Here is a 26,813-nt window from a genome sequence, read left to right as displayed (position 1 = left end):
TAGTTCTAACATTTATATTTTAACATTGTAATGTTATATAATGTTATTTTATATAACATTAAGCTATATAAAATAGTCTTCAATTGAATGTTCTTAGTGGAAGAAGGTGGCATGTAGGCTTACTACTATTTTCTGTTTTTCCTTCCTTTAACATTCCCTTTGTTCAGTTTTGTTTTCTTATCACTCTATGACGCTTATTTGAAAATGTGTTCTTGCATACTAGTTCAAGTCTCTAAATCGCATGTATATGCTTCCCATACCCATACCCATGAGTATGTGTTTGAAAGCGCGTGCGTGTGTGTGTGCATATGCACACACACACACACACACACAAATGTGCATATACCACAGATAATTACATCATCAAGTCTCTATCGGTTTCTATATGACTCTCTGTGTTAGTAGAACTATCAAAATATCACTGTATTTGAAACCTCTATTGTTAAATGCATAAAAGCTCTTACCTTCTGTGTTGTTTGGTAGACTATAACTTAATTATATGATATATCACTATATATAACACTTCATGGCCTTTGTATTTGTTATTAGGTATTTTTTAATTTTGCTCAACCTACTTTATTTTTGTTACAATTTGTTATATTTTCTCTTAATGTCTATCTTTGTTCAAACTAAACTATATATTAAAATTTTAGGTTTTTTCACAACCATTGTTTCAATGTGGCTTGGAAATTTGCTTTCTTATATTTTCAGATGCCATAGATTCTTTTTCTTTCATTTATATTGTCCTTTAATCTTTTTTCAACTAGAGAGGTGTTTCCCCATAGAGGTGCTACTGTTATCATACCTGGCTATGCAAAAGTTTTTGATACCTGCTTCATTTTGGCAAGCCTCTTTATTGCCTCTGCCACTCAATATCAGTAAGACCGCAGTTGTTTGGGAGCCCAGAAGCTCATTTGTGCATTTTGCTTTGCCTGCTAGGGGTGTGATACTGTACTGAACTACAAACAGTATTCATCAGTTGAAGTTCATCCTTCTTATTTGTCTTGTTAAGTTACTATTATTATTTTTTCACATTTAACCTTTTGTTTTAACTCTTTGTAATGTATGTACATAGTGCTGTAAGGCACAGTGAGACCTGGATACTGTTCACCATGAAAAAGTGTTCTACACCATGTCTGTCTAGTTATTATTTGTGGCACAAGGGCTATGCATTTTAATTTTTCACTACTAATTTGAGTAACATTTACCTTTATGGTACTAAAATGGCATACAGTTATAACTATTACTTAATTTTTAGCTGATTGCACAGCACTAGCTTTTTATTACATGAGCTAAGGTTTTGCTGGTTAGTTTGTGTGTAAGGCCAACATCTCTGTTTTTCTAATTTGGTTAAAGAACACATTTTGTTTAAATTGTTGCTTCATTTTTACCTCACTATGCAAGCTGAGTTACCAGTGCACTATGATTACATTTTAAAAATAGATTTTGCTTTGTCTGAGAGTTGATAATTTTCTGCAGTTACTGTTAGCTTTCTTTTGTATAATCTTTCCAGTAATTCATTTCCACTCTACCTGACAGAAATGCTGATTGCATCTCAATATTTTCAAACACATTACATACTTTATCAACTCGCTTTTTTTTTTACCTTGCTTTTCAAAACATTCCTTCTAGAACATTCGATCCTCTAGTAATATGATAAAGAAGTATGTTCTGGGTTACCACCCTGGTGATTGACCCTGTAAGTCTCAACACACTTGTCCTTCTGGGTCAGCTTGAGTTGCCACATCTTGCTTTCAGATCAAGTGATGATTACCAACCATTGGAGTTTCAAACAAAATAATTTTTACTAATATACTTAAAAGATGTTATTTTTAGGTTTAAACATTTTCTTTTTCAAGTGAATAACTTATAGTGGCCATTAGTTGGATTTGCAGGTATCTTTTCATATTTAAACTAAATAGTAAGTGGGTTACAAATATGAAGATAACTTCTGCAATTCTTGAAGCAACAAAGCATTAAATATCAACATTCCTATTTAATATGAAGTTTGACATGTAGAGAGCATCTTTACCCAGCACATGGTATTGCCATATATCAGTTTTGTTTCTGGGAAGACAGATGAATCAACAAAATGCGGACTTTGCCTAGGGATCAAAGCAAGTTATTTAAAAAAAACTCTGATTTTACATGTTCTTTGTCTCATAGGTGTCTAGTGGAGGGCATAATTATGGGAAGAAAAGACTGTTATTGAAAAGAGCAGCCTGGTGAGGCCACCTTTGGATTTTGGAGGAAGAAGATATAGATGACACACATATGTACATGACTATATCTCATTTGCTTTTTAATTGAGATGATTTCCTTTGTGCTTAGGATAGATGTGTACACAGATCTGTGATTTCTCAAAGGATGTTGTAGCAATAGCAACAGCAACGTGGTGCAATCTATCATCATATCTTGAAAGCCAGGAATCCAAAGTCTTTTTAGTTACATTATTAGTTCCACAAGCATATGAAAGTATTGATATTTAGAGTGTTTCCTACATAAATACCATGGTATAAAGAGCATGTGACATAAAGAAGCTAAAACCCCAACTGTTCTGTGTAAATGTAGTGAGTGCTCATTGCCTTGACCCTGCAGCAGGAGAGGAGAGCTCATCACTGCAGCACACATTGAAGACCATCATGTTCACTGGAATTTTGACCACTTTAGACTAACTCAAAAGCCTGTATAAAGTAGTCCATGTGTTGCCACAATAAATACAGAGAAGTTATGTGACTCATGAGCCAGAGAATGCACTGAGGCTCATCCATACCCAGCTGTGGAACAGCTGCAATTTCTGTAATACATTGCAGTCTTGAATATCATTGATTTTGGTAAATATCAACATTTTAAATAAAAATTTTATTGCATTTTATCAATTTCTGCTTACACACATATGTTATTAGTTACTTCTCTATCACTGTGATAAAAACACTATGACCAAGGAATCTTATAGGAAAAGGGGACTTTAAGGGGCCAAACAGTTCCAGAAGGTGGAGTCAATGATGGTGGACCAAAATCAGGAGGTTGCTGAAACAGATGGCAGAGAGAGCTCACATCATGAGGTGTAAGCATGACACACAGAGAACAAACTCAGAATGGCAAGAGTCTTTAACTCTCAAAACTCATCTCCAGTGACATACTTTCTCCAAATGTCATACCTCCTAAACCTCCCAAACAGTGTCATCAAGCTAGTACCAACTGTCAAATGCCTGAAGCCAGGAGGGACATTCTCATTGTGTCTGTGTGTGGACAGGAGTTTAGTTTTTTTTCTCTCATGTGAGTTCTGGGGATCAAACTTATGCTTTCAGGCTTCACAATGAGTCCATTTCCCATCTCAGAGACTCAATACATTACACTTTTGCTGAAATCGCTTATATCTCTGAATAGGATAGAAATTCAAAGGACAATTTTATTTTCTTCCAAATGACTTAAGAATAACTATTTTTGGCTCAGAGTATTACAATATTGCATCCGGTGCTTGGGTTTGCAGCAGTTCCTTCCTATAGGCCCTGTAAGCACTATATAGAAATCACAAATATCAACTACTGTGATCACCAATAATCATCTTTCAACAACTCCCTACGTTAACATGTTTCCTATTGTGCGAGTCGCCTGATTCCCGATGACAGTAGCAATTCTTGAGTATGCACTTTAGACATTTTCCTTATCTTTTCACACAATTTTACAACAACTCTGTCTTTCTATAGCCAACATTTGTTTGTGTAATAGACATACGTCTGTGAGTTTCTTAGAAGAGAATGGATATATAATATTTATTAAATGTATAAATGCTGAATGAAATTAATTCACAAAGGAAGATTTTATATTTTTCCATCCTTAACCAAAGTAATAAGTAATAGAGCCAGGAGTTTGCACTGCTTGTATTTCTATGGGCAGATTGGCATATCACATTGTGCTGCTCATTGGTGTCTGCTGTGCAATTTTTGGAAACCCATTCAATCTCTATGTGTCCTTGTTTTCCTCTCGGGAACAATAATACTTATTTTGAAGGCTTTTCATACCTGTAAGACTTATTATGAAGAATAAAAGAATGGAATTAAAATAAGATATCAACACAAGGTTGACTCAAAGTTAATGCTTAACAAAAGACTTCTGCTATGACCAATGAAATGTGTTATAAAGTGGGCTACATTAGATTCACTATAGTTGAAATTATAATGTGTGTGTTAAATAAGAATGTGTCCTAATACCATATTTTTACAATCCTATAAGATATTTTCTCCTGCTCAGGTATTCACTCAAATGAGATTTGCATTTGTAAGTGTTTGGTTTCTTTGTGATTTTTACCACAGGAAACTATAGCTATTTACTACTAATCTTATACAGAGAAGATGTATCCTACACACATTTAAGATTTGCTATTTATTGTATTACTGTAATTTGGGGGATTTGTGGAGGCAGGTTGGCTTGTCCAGATGAAGTTCATTTATTCTTACTCATGTGTGGTATTCTATTGTATATAGATTATATATTCCTTTTATTTATTGTCTAGACAAAGGAAGTTTGGAGTGCTTCCAATGTTTCTTTTGTTCCTACTTTGCATTTAGTCATCCTTTGAAGTTGCACCCATGGCTGTGTGTTCCTCTGGTCCATACTAGTAGTCATATGGTTGTAGGGAATTACTAATTCATACCATACTGTTTGTTTTGTAGACTTCTAGATGTTTATATATTTCTCTCCAATGGATACTATTTGTACATTCCCACCTAGCAACAACTTCTTCAGCTTTTACAGATGTATTCTACACCCAGCCAAATATATGGGTGTAGAATGGTATCTCATTGTGATACTAATCTCTATTTTCCAGATTTAATGGTATGCTACATTTATTTATTTTTTGACCTGCAGATTAAGTTTTATTTGATTGTACATACATGAAAAATACAGATGTCAGTAATATTTGTAGTTTTAGGCACCCACTAAGGTCCTGAAATATATCCTCATAGATAAGGGGTCAGGCGATTATTGTGCTATGTATGGTTAATCAGAGCAACTGTCTGACTTAAGGTGCATGAAGGGTTTGGCAGTGAGCAGTTAGCAAGAAAGACCTGGAATGGTGTTAGTCATTGGGTCATGGGAGGAGGGAGGGAAGAGCTCTCTGAGGGGATCCATCTTTTATAAAGGCTGGGTGTAAAATGTGTAATTCACAGAAAGCCCAGATTGTACTCCATATTTAGGCATGCTATAGCCAAATGCCCCAGATTAAATAGAAACTATTTTCCTGGTGACTCTGGAAGCTGGGAGGTTAAGATCAAGGTGTCAGCACTTTGAATTTCTTCGGAGCCACTCCTCCCTCATTTGCTTTCCATGCACCTGATTCTTTTCACTGTGCCTTTTGTGGTCTCAGTGTGCACACTTATGAGTGTGTGTGTGCACCCTTGGTGTGTCTTTGAGTCTCCAAGTTTCCTTGTCAAATCTCACAACAGTTAGACTGGAGGAGGACCCACTCCAGCAGTTTCATTTAATGGAGTCATGGCTTTAAAATGTCTCCAAATTTAGTCACATGCTCAAGGACTAGAGGCTGCAACACATGCATTTTGGAGAACCCAACTGAGCCTCTAGCAGAGTGACTGTGGGATAAAGCCCTCCGCTGGGGCTTTATTGCCCAGCTGGATGGGCTCTCGAAGCTTATCAGAAGCTTACTAGAAACTCCTGCTTAACAGTCAAGACTGCACAAAGACCATGCTAGCAGTGTTTTATGGACATGGAGAAGAAGAGAAAAACCAAGGATCAGATGTCTGTCTTTTTAAACACTCCATGTCTCAAGAGGTCCAAGGCTCCTCTGTTGCTGCCTGGGTTCACTTTTACACACACACACACACGTGTGTGTGTATATATATTTATGTACGTGTGTGTATGTATATATTATATGTATATGTGTGTGTGTGTATGTATACATGTATGTATACACACACACACACACACACACACATCCGTCTGCTTTCTTTCTCTAAAATGAGGGTCAGGTTAAATAATGGTCTAGGTGTTCAGGTGCCTTTAGCTTTTGAAACCCAGAGGAAGTGGTGGTAGGGGAAGACATTTCCACTACGGGTAAAATTACCCCATCTGCAGCCTCCAGTCAGAGTAAGAAGGCATAGGAAACTGCTTTCCTGAGGCACATGATGCTTATGGATGTGGAGTGAAGGTGTGGAGTGGGGGTGGGATAGGATGGACAAAGAGGTATATTGACCAGATTTCTTTCTTTCTCTCTTCTTTTCCCTTTTTATTGAAACCAGCTCTTCTTCTCCAATATACTATTACATGTTTACAATTTCCCCTCCTTCTCTTCCTTGCTGTTTTTACCCACTTCCACTCATATATGGATATATATTCTGAGTCTTATTAGAAAATGAACAGGCTTCTAAGTGATAATAATAAAATGACAAAATAAAAGATAAGGCAGACCAAAAACTAATACATTACAACGGTACAAAACAAAGCAAAGCAAACCAAGGAAAGACCCTAAGAAAAGGCACAAGAAACAGACATAGATACAGAGACCTACTCATTTACACACACACACACACACACACACACACACACACACACACACACATGTGTATATACATATGTGTGTGTATGTATACATACATACACACACATACACACATACACATAATTTTTAAAAAGAACCCATGGCATGACATTATAAGACAAGGGACCTCCGAAGATGCCATTGAGTTCATTTTGCATTGGCCACCTACTGCTGAACATGAAGCCTATTCTAAACAGTATTTTGTTTCTCTGGTGAGAGTCCTCTGTAGAAAATGAAGTTTTCATTTGCAAGTAGCTATCAGTTGGAGTAGTTTCTGGGTTAGGAATGGATGGGTTCATGAGTTCAGTTGTCCTTTCAGCTCTGGGATCCCATTTGCTGCAGAGTTGTGCAGACCTTGTGTATGCTGCCTCAGTCTCTGCAAGTTCATATGTGCATCAGTCCTGTTGATTCAGAGGACCTTGTGTTTTTGGTATTCTCTATCTTTTCTGATTCATATACTATTCCCATCTCCTGTTCCATAAAGTCCCTTGACCTCTGAGGTGAGAATTTGATGGAGACATTCTACTTACAACTGAGTGTTCCATGATCTCTTACTCTTCTCTGTGCATCTTCTGACTGTGGGTCTCTGTATTTGTTCCCATCTGCTGCAGGAGGAAGCTTTTCTGACAATGGCTGAGCAAGGCCCTTATCTATGAGTATAGCATGATGAAATTAGGAGTCATCTTATTTCTTTATTTAGAACAGTAGTATTTGGTTTTATATATCCCTATGTCCTTGGGCTATCTAGTCTTGGTCATCCAAGCAGTGTTGGGTGTGGGCGCCATCTTGCAAAATAAAGTCAGATATTGGTTGGTTAATTCCACAAACTTTGTGCCATCATTGCGCTAGCAAATCTTGAAGCCACAATATCATTGTAAATCCAAGGGTTGGTGTTTATGTTTCTCCTTTTGTAGCATGCAGAGTACCTTCCTGTACTGAAGATGCTAGCGTGTAGCTTGACTTCTGTGTTCAATGAGTTGTGCAATGTTGTCTGCAGCAAGAGGGCTTTGTAGTCTGTAGTTTGTGGAGAACAATATATAGTCATGGCAAGTTCTTGGCTTTCTTTGTAGTTCCCATAGGACCCTTTTGCTCAGCAATTCAATTAGATGTACAACATCCCTGATACTGGAAGTGTCAATATTAAGTGACAAGGTATGTCCACTTTGGGTTCTGTCTTGCCCATTATTTGACAATTTTATTTACATCAGTTTTAAATATGTCTATGTTAGGTAGCTTCTACTGTATTAGGTTTCCATACTAGCAAATGGTCCTTAATTTTCTATATTCACCATATTCCTTGTTCTCTTACCCTTCACCCACTCTACTTTATCCTCCTATTCCAGTCTCCACTCACACCCATCCATAACTATCCTATTTCCATTTCCTAAGATCTATCCATCCTCCAGTCCTTACTTTATACCTTACCTCTGTTGATCTACAGATTGTGTCTTGTACAACACTGACTTTTTTCCATTAATTTATTTATCTATTCACCCTGATTGCTGCCCTCCCACAGAATTCTTCCCAATCCCCTTCTCCTCCCTTTGAGAGAGGGGGCCCATGGGCCTCCCCTGGGTATTCCATTATCCTGACACATTAAGTCTTTGCAGGATTACTGGCATCCTCTTCCACTGAGGCCAGACAAGGCAGCCCAGTTTCATAACAGATTCTACAGACAGGCAGCAGCTTTAGGAACAGCTTCTTTTGCACATCATTAACTTAGCAGCTAATATCCACATAGAAGTGAATAACTACCATATAGTCTTTTTGAGTATGGATTACTTCACTCCTGATGATTTTTTTCTTCTTTTCTTCTATCCATTTCCTTGTGAATTTCATGATTTCATTTTGTAATGACTGTGGTGGTTTATTTATGCTTGGCCCAGAGAGTAACATTATTAGGAGGTTTGGCCTTGTTGGAGTAGGTGTGGTCTTGTTGGATGAAGTGTGCTAATGTGGGGGTGGGCCTTGAGATCCCCATCTGAGCCATGTGGGAGCCAGTCTGCTTCTGGCTTCTTTTGGATGAACATGTAGAGCTTTCTGCTTCTTGTATACTATATGCCCTTCTGACACTGTTATGCTTCCTGTCATGATGATAATGGACTGAACTCTGAACCTGTAAGCCAGCCCAAATTAAGTGTTGTCCTTTATAAGAGTTTCCTTTGTCATGGTATTTCTTCACAAATCCTAAATAAGACAATGACAGAGTATTATATGACAATATTCCATTGTGTAAATGTATCATATTTTCTTTAGCCATTCTTCTTTTGAGGGACATCTAGATTGTTTTCAATTTCTGGCTATTACGAATTGAGATGCAATGGACATGGCTGAGCAAATGTCCCTGTGTTTGGATAAAGCATCCCTTGGGTATTTGCCTAAGAGTGATACAGCTGGATAATGAGGTAGATCAGTTTCTATGTTCTTAAGGAACCACCACACTGATTCCCATAATGGCTGTATGTGTTTGTACTCCTACCAGGAGTAGACAAGTGATCTCCATACTCTAAATTCTCACCAGCATGAGCTATCATAAGTTTTATTGAGCTTAGCCATTCTAATGGGTGTTAAGATGAAATATCAAAGTATTTCTAATTTGCCTTTTCCTGATGACTAAATATGCTGAACATTTCTTAAGAGTTTTTAGCCATTAGAATTTCCTTTGTTGAGAATCTCTGTTTAGATCTATACCCTACTTTTAAATATCTAGTTTTTATACATTCCTTACAATTTTGGATATTATGCCCTATATTAATGTTTGAAAAATCTCTTCATATGTGGTAGGCTACTGCTTTGTCCTAATGATGGTGTCCTTGCCATACAGACGGTTTTCAGTTTCATGAGGTTCCATTTATTAATCAGTGATTTTAGTTCTTGCACTAATGGTATTCTGTTTCCTATGCCTATGAATTCAAAGACATTACCTAATTTCCTTTTTTCAGGTTCAGTGTATATATTTTATGTTGAAGTCTTTCATCCATTTTTGAGTTGAGTTTTTGGTAGGGCAACAAATATTTATCATCTGGATTATTTTACATGTAGCCATCTGTTGTGGATGGGCCTGGTGCTATTCTTGTGAACCAATCCCCTAATGAATAAAGAAGCAAATCACTGGGCAAGTGGACGGAACTTCTGGGTTGGACAGAGGAAGAGAGGGAGCAGGACAGAGTAAAAAAAAATTTGATTTCAAAAGATACCAAATGTTTGAGTTGTTTCTCCGGGTTTTGTTGTTGTTGTTGCTGTTGTTGATGCTGCTGCTGCTGCTGCTGCTGTGTGTGTGTGTGTGTGTGTGTGCTGTGTGTGTGTGTGTGTGCGTGCGCGCGCGCATGTGCCTGTGTGTGCATGTGTATGTGTTCCCTCTTTTAATATATATATATGTCTGGAATTATTTATTTCTGTGTTTTCTTGAATATGAATAACCTCCTTACTTTGGAGTTTTTCTGCTAGGACTTTCTGCAGGTCTAGATTTGTAGTTAGCTACTATTTAAATTTTGTTTTTATCATGGAATGTCTTAATCTCTCTATCTATGTGGTTGAAAGTTTTATTGCATATACAATTTAAGGCTGACATTTGTGATATCTCAGAGTACTGCTTTTGACATAAGTATTTTGAAATTCTTATCAGTTCATTTACTTTTATCACTGTTATATTCTCTGTATAAACTGACCTCTATAATATCAATGTTATAGCTGGTGATTCTTGACTAGAAATGTACACTGATATTGATAACATAGTTCTGATTTTCAAGTTAATGATACAGAGTATGATTTTTCTATTATGCCCCATTTTTTCACCCTTTTCTTTAAAATGAATGTCCTGTGGGCAAAGTAAGATTGCATTTACATTTTCTTTCAACATGATAGATAATTTTCCCTTTTCAAGTATGTTGTTTAGACTCATTTTATGTAATAATATTATTGACATAATTAGAGACCAATTAAACATATTCCTATTTGCTTTGCATTTGTTCTATCACTCTTTGATTTTTCCTCCTTTTTTTGAGATTTTTAGGTTTCATTTTATGGTCTCATTTTCCATTGTTTGTAGATGTATTAGCTATAATTCCTAATGTTGTTACTTTAGTGTTCCCTTTAGGGATTTTTATAGCACATATCTTTTGGGTTGTCACCATCAAATGATAGTATACCACTTCATGGATAATCCAAGATTCTTAACTATAGTAAGTTCCTATTTTATCTCCCCTGGCTTTTGTGCTGATGTGGAAATTCAGTTTACACCTATATATTTTAAAACTCTCCACCAAGCCTGAGCCATTATTCACTCATGCCTTTAACTTATCCTTTCACTTCGTCTTCTCACTTCTTGTGAGATTAATAATGCATTTGAAATATATTTCCCAATTTAATCCAAGAATTATATAGAATATGATTCAGAATATATGGTCCACATGGGAATATTAGTTATTAATGTCCAGGCACAGTTTCAGACTGGATATAGTGCAGTTATTAAAAACTGAATTATTAGTATCATCTGATCAGCAGCATCTGTGTTAAAGCACTGGTAAGTGTTATCCATTCTATATTTTTACCAAAGCTCCCATATTAATTGCTAATTCTCAGTTCAATGCTTAGTTTCTTATAGATTTCTTATATTTAAACATGTCTTATCTCGGTAATGAGTATACAATGAGATGGTCCTCATAAGTATATTTTTTTCTATGTGATTGTCAAAACTTCTTTGAGTTATGATAGATGGTCCATGCATCAAAGATGTTCTTTAAGACTTTACACATTGAGTAGTGTAACATGGTGCACTCTTGCTTCATTATTGTGAAGCATTATGACTAAGACCAGTCTGGCTTAGTGGAAGGAATTCTACTTCAAAGATCCAGATATAAATGGTACTCTTATAACTCACGAGCTGTTAGATAGACAGCTAATATGTTTTCATTGATTAGTGGTTATTTTATTTATTTTCATTTCAAATGTTATCCCCCTTCCCAGTTTCCCCTCCACAAGCCCCCATCCCCTCCTACCTTCCCCTGCCTCTATGAGGGTGCTCCCCTTACCCACCAACTCCTGTCTCAGTGCCCGAGCATTCCCTTATCCTAGATCATCAAGCCTCCACAGGACCAAGGGGCTCCCCTCCCAGTGACGCCAGATAAGGCAATCCTCTGCTACATATCCAGCTGGAGTCATGGGTAACCCCTGTATATTCTTTTGTTGGTGGTTTAATCCTTGGGAGCTCTGGGGTTCTGGTTGGTTGATATTGTTGTTTTTCCTGAGATTGCAAACCTCTTCAGTTCCTACTATTATTAAAAATAAAGTTATATAAACTTATAAGTATATAATTCAGGGTAAAGCTAAGCTAATAAGCACAGAAAATCATTACTTCCATTTTATTGTTATTTATGTTATGGAGATTATGTAGTAGCTGCCTGTGCATGGAGAACTTTTAAAGTATTCACTAATCCTCATTTGTCCCAATTCTACATTGCATGGCATCACAGAGGTAGCTTGAATTTGCCTAGAGTGAGGTTATTTACACCACAGGTATTGGCATGTGTTATGAATCAATAGTAGATTTAACATGGTACTTGTGGTGTCGGCCTATGTAAGTGATGTAGAAAATGTTAGTAATTCAGCTGGTAGAAAAGTCCTTCATATCTGCCTGGTTCTTTGTGAATAGCATATAACACAGAGGAAATGGTAGACTGAAATGCTGTGGAAAAAATTCTTATGTAACTCAGTAAAGAAGTGCTAGTGTCATAGACAAACAAGTCGCGTTCTGAAATGTCTTTCTTGTATTTCTTTCATTTCTGTTTGTTCTTTCAACTAAAAATATCAGTCAATAGTCATGAGAGAACTCCCAGTTTGCCAGGTTACAAGTGTCAGATGGCTATAGATGCAGGAATTTGGCAAATAAAAATAGTCTATGAAAAAAAGTCAGTGACAGGGAACTTACTGTATTGGCCATTGTGGATTATTCTTTGTGAAGTGTTCTCACATATTTATTCCATTATATACTTCCTTGTATTTTTAAACACAGCAAGCAGTAAATATTAGCTAGTCCTATACCACTTAAATTCTCTCAGATTAAGAATTTTCATTTATTAAGCCAAGCATTCAACCCATAAGAGCAAAACTAGGAAACTATATTTTTCATGTATGTGCCTATTTCACACTAGAGAGAAGCACAGGAAGCCTTTTTTCCATTCTCTCTAAGCCCATAGGTAGACACAACAGGGGTGTCACTATGTCTCAGTGTAGTTACTCATATCCTACCTTGATGTGCAGGTACTTTTGCTTTTGTCATAATCCCCTCTCAGCACTTCTTCCATATACTCTTAGTCACCTCCAGTCATTTTCTGTTTTTTTTCACCCATGACCTCTGTTCACCAGGCTGGAGTCCACAGTTGATCCTGTTAGCATTCACAAAATATGAGTCCATAGATGCTCACTAAGGATCAGAGGGTCCTTGCTACTGTTGTTGATGACAATACCTTGACTGTGAACTCTTTCTTAGAGAGAGATTATGCTGAAATATTTTAGGATTATAAGAGGATTGTAAATTATATAATAGGCATACCTCTATATATCTTCTATCTTATTTAAGGAGAAACTTGAAGATCCTTGCATTCTTCTTTAACTGCATTCCCCTTTCTCTCCAAATATAAGCACTAGCCCACATCCATCACTCCCAGATTATACTGCTAGATTTAGGTTCATAGATTGTTTTACATACTCTTAAATATACAAAGCATGACAACCCATATATGTGTATGTATATATATATATATATATATATATATATATATACACATTATACATACACATACACATATACATACATATACATATATATTCTTAAATCAATAGACTTTACAGTTTAGGTCTGTTTCAGGTTTACAAAATTACCAAGTAGAAAGAAACCTCCACTGATTTTAGCTCACAATTGAATAATAATTTTTTTATTTATCTTTCCTGTATTTCTGCAAAGGCTAGTGCCTGTACATTGGCAGTTTTACAACTGGTAATTGAATTTGGGTATGATCTTCAGCAGTGTGCACAGTGTTGTCCTCCTGAGCATCTCCTTCACCAGGCATGATGCTTGATACAAAACATCTGTTAAGTTAATAGACATACAGACAACTGTGTTTGAAATGTTAGTACCAACAGTGGGAGCTCTTTGTGCCCTTCTACACATAACAGTCTGGACAATGAAAGGTCTTCCTGTAAGAAAAAAAGGAGAATGGGTTCAAGTGTAGCCAGCAGAGATATAATCTTCAGACTCTGATAGGCAAGGGCAAGATTGTAAGTCACCACCAGGAGTAATATACTCAAGGTAGCAACACTCAAAACTCAGACATTTGTAAGCCGGGGACTGCCTCTGTTTACCACCTGAGAGCACTTTGGATAATGAACCATGAAAGCCTGCTATGCAACATCACTATGCAATAAGTTTTCGTTTGCTCCTAGTCAGCTTCAGGGATCAAGGACAGTAAAACACATAACCCACTCATGCATGTTATTTTAAAGGCACATTTTAAAGTTATAAATATGGTACATTGAGTTAATGAGGTATGTTCTTTTGGTGACAAATATTTACATTCCACATATGCCTCTTGATGTCAAGACGGTAACTGTTTCATTTTCTTCCTTCTCTCAGGAGGCTGGGATGCAGATGGAAGAGGCCCTTGTGTCTGGGATACATTCACTCATCAGGGAGGAGAGAGAGTTTTTGAGAACCAGACTGGTGATGTAGCTTGTGGCAGCTACACTCTGTGGGAAGAAGATTTGAAATGTATCAAACAGCTTGGATTGACTCATTACCGTTTCTCCCTTTCCTGGTCACGTCTGTTACCTGATGGGACGACAGGTTTCATCAACCAGAAAGGCAAGTGTTTCTTAAAAATAGAACGTTGCAGCTTTAATTCAAGGTTATTGCTGCAGTCTGGCATAATTAATCCAGCATGCTGTTCTGCAGGGCAGCTTTGAGATCACAAAGTTTTCCGACTGATTATAGGATAAAATTTCTGAAATGGGTTTGCATTAGCTTTCTCAGTAATATTTTGATTTGCCCAGCTCCTCTTTGGAGGAAAGGAGGAATATGTGTGTATGAAGAAAGCTATAATAAGAGTTCTGTTTTTGTAAGATGCTATCTCAATGAAGGTGAATTTTCAAAAGCTGCTGTATTAAAACACTTTTTACATTGTCTCACCCATGAGGAACTTTATAGCCCCGAAGAAGCCAAAAGGGCTGGGGAATTTCAGCTGCACTGAGCTCCCAGGGGCTTATTCCCCATGTCCCTGGAGCTTACTTAGTTGAGGGCAAGTGGGAGGCATCAGCTACATTGTACACTATAACAGTTTGCCTTGACATCACTTATTGACTTGGTTTCTCCATGAGTAGAAATGAATGCTATAAAAGAGAAGTATTAAAAATTACCTGGAATAATTTTGTTCTTCTCCTAGTACTTGACTTATCGTAAGCATTTATTAAATGCTAACTATTCTTAAAACATATAAGTAAAAGAAACATTCACTTCTCCATTGGATACTCGCACATTTTACCACATATTTTCTCCAATCCTCAAACCAATAAGAAAGACACCATGATCATGTTTTATAGATGTAGATGTCCAATGTCACACTTTTGGTAAATAGATCTGAAATCTAAAATGAAGATCTAGCTACACATTACACAAATAGGCTTGGAAACTTGGCCTAGGGACCAAATCTGGCCCGCCACCTGTTTTGTAAATAAAGTTTTACTGGAACACAGCCATGACTATTCATTACACATCATCTCTGGTTGCTTCCCTACTGAAATGGCAAAAGTAAGTAGTTAGGGTGGAGACCATATGGCCTACAAAGCCCAAAATATTAATGATCTGGTTCTTTGCATGAAGTTTGCCAACCCCATATTCTACAACATATGGCTTCTAAATATACACTCTTTATTATTACTTGGTCTGGAAGAGAGTTTGTATAATTCATAGAAGTACTAGATGAAGTCAACGAAGTGCAATTGAGTGTAAAATTTGGGATATATTTCCTAAACACAGGATGGGCAATTGTATGGACCAAGAGGGGCTCCTTTCCCTATATCACCGAGAGCCTTCATGATGGCATGGTATTCATATGAGTAAGCTATATAAATCCTTACATGAAAAAAAGCATTATGCTAGTACCTGCCTATGCTTGGGCATTTACAGTGTTTGTCTCAAACAAGACTGGCTAATCTCTTCCTTGTGAAATGCATGCACAACACAGAAGTGTACATGAAGGTCTAGACTTTAAGGTTGTATGCCCCCCCCCAGTAGTAACAATCCAAGATAAGCAGACCCATTACCGAATTCAGGAGTTATTAGCCAAAATGTGGTCTGTTGGTTAAATGTAGAATTGCTGAACATCATTGAGTATTTTACTTTTGGCTTTGAACAAGAAATGCATTGTTCAAGTCAAAGGTGAGTCCATAATTTTCTGTCTTCCTCACCCTACACCTTTTTTCTTTGTACCATGCTACCTCAGGCTCTGATAACTGACTGTGAATGATCTCAGTGTCTCCCTTCTTCCCTTGCACTCTTCGCCAGTTGGAGTCGACTCTCTTTGGACCATTGCAGCTATTAGCTTCCTGCCTTGATCATTATCCTCCTAGCCCTCAACTGTTTATTATTCTCAACAAAGACTTTTTGACAAACGCATTGACACATCTGCCTGTTTTCTCCCTTTCTGCCCTCTACTCTTCCCTATAAATACCACCATAGAACTTTCCTAAAAATTTGTCTAACTCATAGCAGGCTGGGTCATCTACTAAAACAGGGAAAGATTGAAAAAACATATCTCATTCTTTCAAGGCTCAATAAAAATCTTTCTTCTTTCTATATCATTCAAGGTTCTATTTGGGTTACTTTGAACTCACTTTTGAAGCCATTTAAATTTATATTATCTATCTATCTATCTATCTATCTATCTATCTATCTATCTATCACATATCTTATGTATCTATCATGTAGTTACCCATTTATCATCTATCTATCTATCTATCTATCTATCTATCTATCTTCTATCATATATCTACCTATCTATCCATCATCTATCCATGCTCTATCATCTCATGGCACTTTGAAAAGCTCATATTGTGTTTCTTACACTCTTTACTGTTAGTGGTGTGAGAACTTAGCATTTAATTCCACTCAGAATACATTGAGTGTGACTTATGACTAAGGGACTGTTCTCTGGACAGCATGGATGGAAGGCAGTACCTGAATTGCTTACAATGTGAAGGGCACATAATTATGTCTGCAGCGGCCTCCCTCTAATCTCATCTAATGCCTCTCAGAGAGGGATTCAGTAAACAGTTCTTAATTTATTTAGGTCAATATCAATGATAAAAACCATCAAGTTCAGTGATGATCACTTTTTATTGAGCATGTAGTATCTACTAGTCACTGTGCCAAACACAGATTTTGCTTTTGTGGTTTTGTGTTCTTATTAGGTCCATGAGTCAGAGGTCTCCTTATCATGGGCTACAAGCATAAATCTGCGTACAAAATTCAAAGATGGCAAAGTTTATGACTGAGGTTAACCTAGATTTGACACCAAAATTCTAGTGCTCAGTATTAAGTGCACCAAAAGCCATGCAAAGCCACTTGAAGACTGCTATAATCAATGACGCAGAAGTTCCATGTTCCCAAGACCCTTTCCATGAAAAGTTTCCATGGAGTTTTCAATGAGCTTCCATTTGCATGGTGAAGAACAAAATAATAATAATAATAATACTCAGAACTGTGATCACCATCAGGCTTATAAGACAGCACCAGCATTCCTTCTCTAAAGCTCTAGGATCACAAGGGCTCTTATTAAAGACTTCCTACACCTAAACTGCCATTATAAGTGGAATGAAATGTGTGTGAAAATTTCTCTCATCATCTTGGTTTATCATATCTGTTGAAGATATTTATGTATTTTGCTGCAGATAAAATTGAACCAGACCCACTATGAATGTTACATCATATGATGTATGCTTTGCTTTTTCTTTCTAAAACACCCAAATCCTTAAGATATTCTCTCTCAAGCCTTATTTATTTACTTATTCTCTTTGTTCTGTAAAGGATGTGTGTGTGTGTGTGTGTGTGTGTGTGTGTGTGTGTGTGTGTGTGCACATGTATGTACATGCTTGTAGGGGCCAGAAGAGAGCCTTTGGCTGTCTTTCCTCAGGATCATTCAATCTTAGTTTTGAAACTGGGTCTCCTTTTGGCTCAGAACTTGCCAAGTAATCCTGGTTGGTTGGGCTAGCCTGTGAACTTCATGGGTCTTGCTGTCTTGGTCTCTGCCATCATAGTATAAGTCTATTATAGCACACCAAACTTTTAAAGATATGATTTCTGGGGACTGAACTTAGGTCCTCTTTGTACAGATTGAACCATCTTTACAGCTTCCCCTGCCTTTCACCAAAGTTTTAATTAAAAACCTATGGATCTGTACCAGTATGTCAGATGTTGAGAGTCAGAATAACATGTACAGAACTTTGTGTACACAGTATGAGTAAGCCAAGAGAACAGAGACAGAGAAATGGGAACAGGAAGCAGAGGTACAAAGGTTGCTAGAGTCAGGTAGGTGATCTGGGGGTGGTGAGGAAAGATTCTTGCCAAGCACACATGATGATCACTTGGCCACTACAGAAAGACCTTTTTTTTTGTGTTTGGTCTTTGCCATAGCTGATTAATAATATAAACTTTCTCCTGAACCAAAGGGCACAGGGGGTACTTATAAGAGGCAGAATTTCTGCAAGCAGTTGCTCATTCTTATGTAGCAAACTGTTGAAGAGATTGAAATTGTTTAAACTCAGAAAGGCTGGTGTGTCCTCCTCCCCAAATTTAAATATTTTCTCAAAGAACATGTATAAAAATTAAAATATCTCTTACTGTCTTTGTCCAGGAATACTCTGTTTCTGTTGCTTTGTCTTTGTCAGTTTCTCTTATTGTCTCTATTTTCTTGGTATTGCTGTCTCTATTGTCTTTTTTGTCTCTCTGACTCTCTCTCTCTTTGTCTCTGTGTCTGTCTCTCTGTGTCTGTCTGTTTCTCTGTCTCTCTGTCTCTCTCTGTCTCTCTGTCTCTTTCTCTCTGTCTCTCTGTCTCTGTCTCTCTCTATCTGTCTCTGTCTCTCTCTCTCTCTCTCTCTCTCTCTCTCTCTCTCTCTCTCTCTCTCTCTCTCTCTCCTGTGTGTGTGTGTGTGTGTTTATGCTTGACTACCCATTCCAAAGCTTGATTTTGGGACATTTGGAACCTTGTAAAATTCTATGTTCTCAAACTGGCAGAATATTTTACAATGTAACATTGTGGCATAGCTTTTCTTTTTCAAATGTCAAGTTTTCAAGGTTTAACAAGAAAAGAATGAGCTGGCAACTGAAATCACATAGCTCTGGATTTTTTAGCTGTCTAAGTGCATTTTCATATCTGCCACAAATGTACATTTTATGGGATTACTAAGAGACACAAGTCTTGGAAAAAAAGAAAAAATGTGAATATACATGTAGAAATTCATGTTCACTTTAAGACTTCAAGTATAGGGATACTTAGTAGGAATGACTTAAATAAGTTGACTAACTCAAATTTACCTTGTATTTCACATCCAGTCTAACTGTAGACTGAATAATTTCTCCTTACATGCCAAACATGTCCTTGTGTTGAATTTTAGACATTGTGAAGACATTACCTTAACTGGCAAGAGAAACTTTACAGATGTCGTTAAGTTAAGGATATGGAGATGAGGTTATCTTGTATGATCTGTGCGGGACCATTGTAGTCACATAGATCATTAAAGGAGGGAAGATGGATGATCAGAGTTGGGAATATAAGAACTGAAACAGATTGAGAGAGATGAGTTAAATACAAAGAAAGAGAATGTAACAGAAGCATTCAGGAGACCTCTACCACCCAGAAAAGACAAGAAAGTGGATTGTAATTGAGAGATAGCCAGAAGATGGTGACTCTATTGCCATATTGATGTAACCTTCTTGAAAACTGTTTGGATTTCTGGCTTCCACAGTGGTGGCACAATTTCTATGTAATTTGTTACAACAGCAGCAGCAGCAGCAGCAGCAAACTAAAACAGTTCTTGGAACACTAAATTGGCAGTGTTAGACTAGAGGTGTGAATCAAAGAGAGTTAGCACATATCTGACAAAGGTTGAACACATGATCAAAACAAATTCTATTATAATTTCATAGTTGGCTAATTTGTCCTGACTGCTTGTCTGCCTCCCTCTCTTCTCCCTTTCCTCTTTCTTTTCTTCTTCCTTCCTTCCTTCCTTCCTTGGTTGCTTGCTTGCTTTCTTCTCTCCTTCTCTTCCTCCCTCTCGACCGACTGACCGACTTCCTTCCTTCCTTCCTTCCTTCCTTCCTTCCTTCCTTCCTTCCTTCCTTCCTTCCTTCCTACCTTTTTTCCTTCCTTCTCTCTTCCTCCCCCTTTCTTTCTGAAAGTTCTAGAGATTTTCTCTTATCACAGAATTTTCCTGTCTCTTAGTTCTGTATCATTCTCTTCCATTCCCAGTCACTGCTGATGGGACAAAGGAAAAAAGCCTATCTCCTGTATTGAATAACTTCTGTGCCCTTGTTAAAAAACATGGCCTTGTTCAGTTGTTTTTCTCAATCAAGGAAGTATAGATTTCATCAGCAGAGAGTACTGAGTTGGCTGGTAGATTGTGCAAGGATCTGAGGTAGTGTTCACAGATATGATAGCCTTGGAGAGATCATGGTAAATGGGCCACAGAGAGGAAACATGTTCTGAAGTGGAGAAACGGCACTGACATATTAAGGTGAGACAAGCCTACATATGAGAGTCCTCTGAGACAAAGCATCTCAGCCTCCAAGTACCTTGAATTTCGATTGTAGTTAATTCTTGTCACTAGGTGTCTGCTATGTTCATAGTATTTCAAGTAATACGTAGTTTACCATTCTAGGCCTACCACCAAACTGTCCTATGCTGCCTTTGCATGTGAGTTAGTCTTAGAAGGTTTATTTATTTTTCCTATGTCTCAAATCTACTCCAAGTTTTCAAAGACCAACTAAACAGAAATGGGCTTAATTGAAATAGAAATGTGGGGCCTGGAGAGATGGCTTAGTGGTTAAACATACTGGTTGCTTTTCCAGACGACCTGGGTTCAATTCCCAGCACCTACATGGCAGCTCACAGCTGTTTGTAACTCTAGGTGACTTGGAATCCTCACACAGACATACATGGAAGCAAAACACCAGTTCCCATAAAACAAAAGGAAATAAATTATAATAGAAGAAACAGAAATGTGGTATTAATTATGAGAGAAACTTGTAGATGTTTTATTGCTTCAAAGAGTTATTATTGTCCTAAGTATCTCAACAGATAGGAACCAAATGATCTTTCAATTCCAAGACCCTCAGATTTATAACAGGTAGTCCCTTGAGAATATGGGGGGTTAGTTGTCACTGAACCTTACAAGTCTTATTTGTAAAGGAAAATAAATGTTTTTTTTAAGGGATGAAGAATTTATTTCAGCTTACACTTCAAGGCTAAAATTAGTCATGGCAAGGAGTCCTGGAGCTTGAAGCAGATGACCACATTGCATGTACAGTCAGGAATTGGAGAGCAATGAATGTTTTTGTTCACCATAGTTTTTCACTTTTATATAGTCTAGGATCCTGGTCAAAGGAATAGTGCTACCCAGAGTGGAGAGGTCTTCCCACCTCAGTTAATCTAATCAAGACAGTTTCCTAAAGACACACCCAGAGGTGCATGGTCTGGTGACTCCAGATATTATCAAGCTAACAATTGAGATCCCACATCACAACGAATTAAACAAAACACAAAACCACCTACATTATTATTGAGGCACACCTTTGGATGTGGTACAAGGGTGTGTACAGAGATGAAACTAAACATTTTTAACAATATGATCTTATCCAATTCTTATAATACCCGCAAGGTGGCACTGTTAGCACCTCTCTTTCACAAAGGAGTGTAGGCATACAGAGGTCAAGGGATTCATCTAAGGTCCTTTCACTAAATTATGTTAATATCGTGCTCTGCCTTTAGGATATCATTCCTGCTGGAGATGCAGCTCAGTGGCAGGGAGTTTCATATTGTTCATAAAACTTTAGATTCAATCCCTCCTTATTAACACACACACACACACACACACACACACACACACACACACACACACACACACACACATCACAGCATTCTACCATCTCACCGAAAAGTTTTAAATGTTTTATTATATCATCAAGTAAACTGTATAAAGCTGAAATAAGAAAGGTATTTCATTCTGCAATATTACATATAAATTATGCAGCAGAGCATGAATTCCTAAACACAGAAAATGTATTTAATGCCAACTCATGATTATCATGCTGCTTAAATGAAAGTTGATTGGCTACCGTTAAAGATTCCTCATGAAAGAATAATAAAAAAGATCTGATATTATGACCAGGTCTGAGTAGGCAGAAGTTGAGGTTAATGAAAAGTCATATTTTTCTGGTTCAGGAACATTTGTAAACAGGAGAGATGATATGTTGTAGTGGGGAAAAGTTGGGCTCAGCGTGGGGCTAAATATTGTTGCTTTCATTTGACAACACCCAGGTTCTCTTGATACCAATTTTCAAGTGTGTAATAGGAATAGAATTGCTCTCCTCTTGGGCTTAATGCTAAAATTAAGCAAAAGTGAATGTCCTTTCTCTCTCTCTCTCTCTCTCTCTCTCTCTCTCTCTCTCTCTCTCTCTCTCTCTCTGTGTGTGTGTGTGTGTGTGTGTGTGTGTTCAGTAAGAAACTCATATGCAAGCCAAGGCAATGGAAAGAGTTCACTAGGAAGAACCTGAAGCTTACCAATACAAAGATTAGTATAGTGCATCAGCGTAGATATCCCATTTATATAGTGGGAATGTGGGTTTGTATTGGCCCAGAGATGGCTTTGGAACACTCTTTTATGGACAGAGGAAAGGACAGCTTTACAGAGAGAGGAAAGGAAAGCTTTATATATAGATTCAGAAATTGTATTGATTTTTTTCCATTGTTACCAAAATCAACCACCAGTGACTCAACTGCTTAAACCAACACAACTCTGCATCCTCAGAGCTCTGTTAACTGGAATGGAGAGATCTCTAGGGCTGTGTTTTCTCTAAAGTATATAAAGTGATCTCTGACTTGGCTCATGTGTGTTGTTGACATGTGGTACTGAGGTCCTGGCTGGCAATCTTTTGAGGGCCACCTTCGTTCGCTTCTACTGGCTTGCGGTTATCTTTCTTTACCTTTAAAGCCAGTGGCAACAAAGCCATCTTCCACAGACTCCACTTCTGATTTATTCTTACATAAGCTAATTATTTTTCTTACTTGTACTCTTTTACTTCTAAGGACTTTTGTGTTCTGTTCAGTCCATTTGAAAAATCTAAAAAGTCAAGAGAAACCTTTCCATATCAACGTCTTTACCTTTTTTAAATTTAGATATTTTCTTTATTTACATTTTAAATGTTATCCACTTTCCTCATTTCCCCTCCAAAATCTCCCTCTCCTATCCCCTGTCCTACTCACTAACCTACCCACTCCTACTTCCCTGTCCTGGCATCCTGCTATGTGGGGCAATGAGCCTTCACAGGACCAAAGGCCTTTCCTCTCATTGATGTCTGACAAGGCCATCCTCTGCTACATATGTGGCTGGAGCCATGGGTCTCTCCATGTGTACTCTTTGCCTGGTGGTTCAGCCCCTAGGAGCTCTGGGGGTCCCCAATGGAGGAGCTAAAAAATAGGACTCAAGGAGCATTCTCTTTCCTATTTTGATGAGGTATGAATCCTGTACACCAAACTTTCAGTTCCCAGAAGGAACACCTCTTTTAAGAGAGTAACTATATAAACACTGTCCAGACAGCATATCAAAATAAAACTCTGACCCACATGAGAAGCTCAGACAGCTAAACCACAAGCTCTGTAGCTGTCTGCCAAGAAGAGTCAGAATTAGCTAACAACTTTCACTTTCTGTAATTTTTGTTCCCAATAGAGGTCTGCATCCAACTGAGGCCAACAGGAGAAAGCTAAATATGCCCCACCAATAAATCACAGAAGACACTAACTTCTCATCTCTCTTCTACTGCCTGTGCCAGCAAGGCCAGTTACAGCATGCCTGAAGCCTTTTGTTTTTGCTTTTTCTTTCTCTTGACTGTCCTTGAGTCAAATTCTTGTGATGGTGGTTGACTTCCATACTATAGTAAACTGAGTAAATTCTGTTTTTTTCTTTGGATGGTCCTCATGTCTGTATCTGCTTTGATGTTCTAGAGACTTGCTTCTTTTATTTTTCTCTTTAAGGAACACTTTGCTCTTATTACCTTATGATAGTTTATATTCATCCAATATAACAATAATATTAATTAATAAAATGGTAGATGACCTGAACTGAGCCCTTATTATGTGTTAAGAAATGTTCTTATCATGTTTAGTCTATCAACTGATTATACCCTAACATAATAACCTACTGAAGTAGGTTTTTAGTGTTATCCATATTTTATAGATAAATCAAGGTAATTCAGGGAGCTCTGGTAGCCCAAGCTCATGGACCTAGTAGGTGACAGAGTGGCTATAGTCTTTATATTGGCTGGCACCATGATTCAATATCGAATCCATTAAGGTATAATTTTTTTAGAGCATGCTTGCAGAGGACCTAAGTTTAGGGTAGATGTGGGTATTTATTTATTTATTTATTTATTTACTTATTTATATAGGATTGATTTATTATGCATACAATGTTCTGCCTGTCTGTTTCAGAAAAGGGCACCAGATCTCAGTACAGAAGGTTATGAGCTACCATATGGTTGCTAGGTATTTAACTCAGCACCTCTGGAAGAACAGCAGTTAAATGCTCTTAATCACTGTGCCATCTCTTTTTAAAATAAAATACTAAACATTATCTGTACTAAGTAGTCCTACCATTTTTACCTGTTTATAAGTGTATCTGTATTATTTGTTGAGTCCTTAGTAGGTTCCTTGAGGAAGAGGTTCATGCTTACCTAAGTTTTTATGCCCAGCATATGATTGCTTTTCTCTCAATATGTCCTTAAGCAATGAGCAAGGAGATGACAGAATGGGTGAGACAGTTCAGTAGTCTGCTTAAATATTCACTACGTTAGAAAAGAAGGAGATCTTTCTTGTCAGTATGCCTTTCTACTGCATTTAGTGCACCTACATAGTGCAATTCTACTCATAATTTGGCACCATCTCACTAAAAGCCTCTAAATCCAGGATAGCTTTTCTTCTCTAAGCATTGGTTTCTTTTGTTCCTATAAACATAAAGCCAGGTACCACTACCTTCTCCTTAAAGAGTCCCTTTCAAGGCAAGAGTCATTGTATGAGACTGCTACCAATATCTTCTTAGAGCCCTTGGTTCCTGAGACAGAGTCTCTTCAGCTTAATACCATTCTAAATTCTGCAACAGTTCTTCCCACTACACTGCCCAGTTCATGCCATCATGGAAGAATCAACTGAGAGGAAGAGCTTGCTTGTTATTCTTGTAGATGATCAGAATTGTGGTGTGAACTCCATCCAGGGAGGTGCACTGCATGAGGACTCTTGGTATCTTTTATCTGCATTCTAAGATACATATAGAACTATTTAGATTCCTGAAAAAGACTATTTCAATATTGCTAAGACTGACACAAATGTTCTTGACTCATATAGATCCAAGTATTTGGTACCATAGGCATAGTCCACTGCACTAGTTTTTGATCCTAAACTTTTGTGAGTACTCAGTGGAATTCTTTCCCTAGACTTGTAAGATGATTAGGCATGGCAAGGTACTGAGGCAGTTATTTCCTTTCCTTTCTTTCTTTATATTTTAAAACTACTGAGATCCACCAACTGAACAGATCTTTATTAATCACTGAACTTCTGATAAGATTCCAGGTTTGGGGATTTAGAGACCGAATTACACATTTCACCTCACATGGAGGTTGCATTCTTATGGAGTTGATTTGAACAAAATCAAAACCAGCATAATGTTAGGTGATAGCTTTATCAAAAATATCTGTTTTGGAGCAACTATCTTCTCATCCTCCCAACACAACTCATAATCATTTTCTGATTATCCTGTCTTTTCTGGTGTTTTCCATGCTTCTTCACAATTTTTCATTGATCCACTGGAGCACATAATATATACTTTATTTTTAATTAGACTCATTATGATACCAGTCTCCTAAAATGTGTTGACAATATACTAAAAATAACATTTTGTTTCTCTCATTTTTCCCCCCTAGGAATCGACTATTACAACAAGATCATAGACGATTTGTTAAGGAATGGGGTGACGCCCATAGTGAGCATCTATCACTTTGATTTGCCTCAGGCTTTAGAAGACCTAGGAGGTTGGTTGTCAGAAGCAATTGTTGAAGCTTTTGACAAATATGCTCAGTTTTGCTTCAGCACCTTTGGGGACCGAGTGAAGCTGTGGATCACCATAAATGAGCCTAATACCCTTGCTCTTTTGGCCTATGACATGGGTATCTTTGCTCCTGGTGTGCCTCATGTTGGGATTGGGGGTTACCAAGCAGCTCATAATTTGATTAAGGCTCATGCCAGATCGTGGCACAGCTATGATTCTTTATTCCGAGAAAAACAGAAGGGCTTTGTGTCCCTATCATTATTTTTTTGCTGGTTAGAACCAGCAGATACCAACTCAGAGATTGACCAAGAAGCTACTATGAGGGCCATCAATTTCCACTTGGATTTGTTTGCCAAACCCATATTTATTGATGGTGATTATCCAGATGTTGTCAAGTCCCAGGTTGCCTCCATGAGCAAAAAGCAAGGCTATCCATCATCAAGGCTTCCAGAATTCACAGAAGAAGAGAAGAAAATGATCAAAGGCACTGCTGATTTCTTTGCTGTTCAATATTATACGACTCGCTTAGTCAGGCATCTGGAGAATAAGAAGAGAGAACTGAGCTTTCTTCAGGATATGGAGATTGAATTTTTTCCTAATCCATCTTGGAAAAATGTGGGTTGGGTCTATGTGGTGCCATGGGGAATACGTAAACTACTGAGATATATTAAGGTAAATTAATGATTTGTTTGTGTCTATGAGCACCCAAGTGCAGAAGGACAGCACACAGTGAAATATTCATAGGCATGGATAAAAAAAGGGATGATTTTAGGGGTTAGTTATGTCCTGTTGTTGGCTGGGAAGAAAAGACTAAGATTTGAGTTAGTTAACTTTAAATAGCTGGCTTTGATAGCAAAATTTGTTGTTAAATTCTGTTTTGGCTATATGAACA

The 26,813-nt window shown here is 37.5% G+C and overlaps 1 protein-coding gene across 1 annotated transcript in view; it reads left to right on the top strand.

Annotated features, from left to right (window-relative positions):
* LOC127696572 (cytosolic beta-glucosidase) overlaps positions 1–26,813 on the top strand; it is a 127,626-nt gene that overhangs the window by 26,085 nt on the left and 74,728 nt on the right. Inside the window, exons 2-3 of the mRNA XM_052199389.1 lie at positions 14,190–14,417; positions 25,797–26,593. Of these exons, the coding sequence (XP_052055349.1) occupies positions 14,190–14,417; positions 25,797–26,593 (1,025 nt within the window). The remainder of the gene's footprint in view (positions 1–14,189; positions 14,418–25,796; positions 26,594–26,813) is intronic.

Source organism: Apodemus sylvaticus, chromosome 11 (assembly GCF_947179515.1).
Source record: "Apodemus sylvaticus chromosome 11, mApoSyl1.1, whole genome shotgun sequence".
In the NCBI taxonomy this organism is placed as follows: domain Eukaryota; kingdom Metazoa; phylum Chordata; class Mammalia; order Rodentia; family Muridae; genus Apodemus; species Apodemus sylvaticus.
This window is presented reverse-complemented; position numbering and strand designations above follow the sequence as displayed.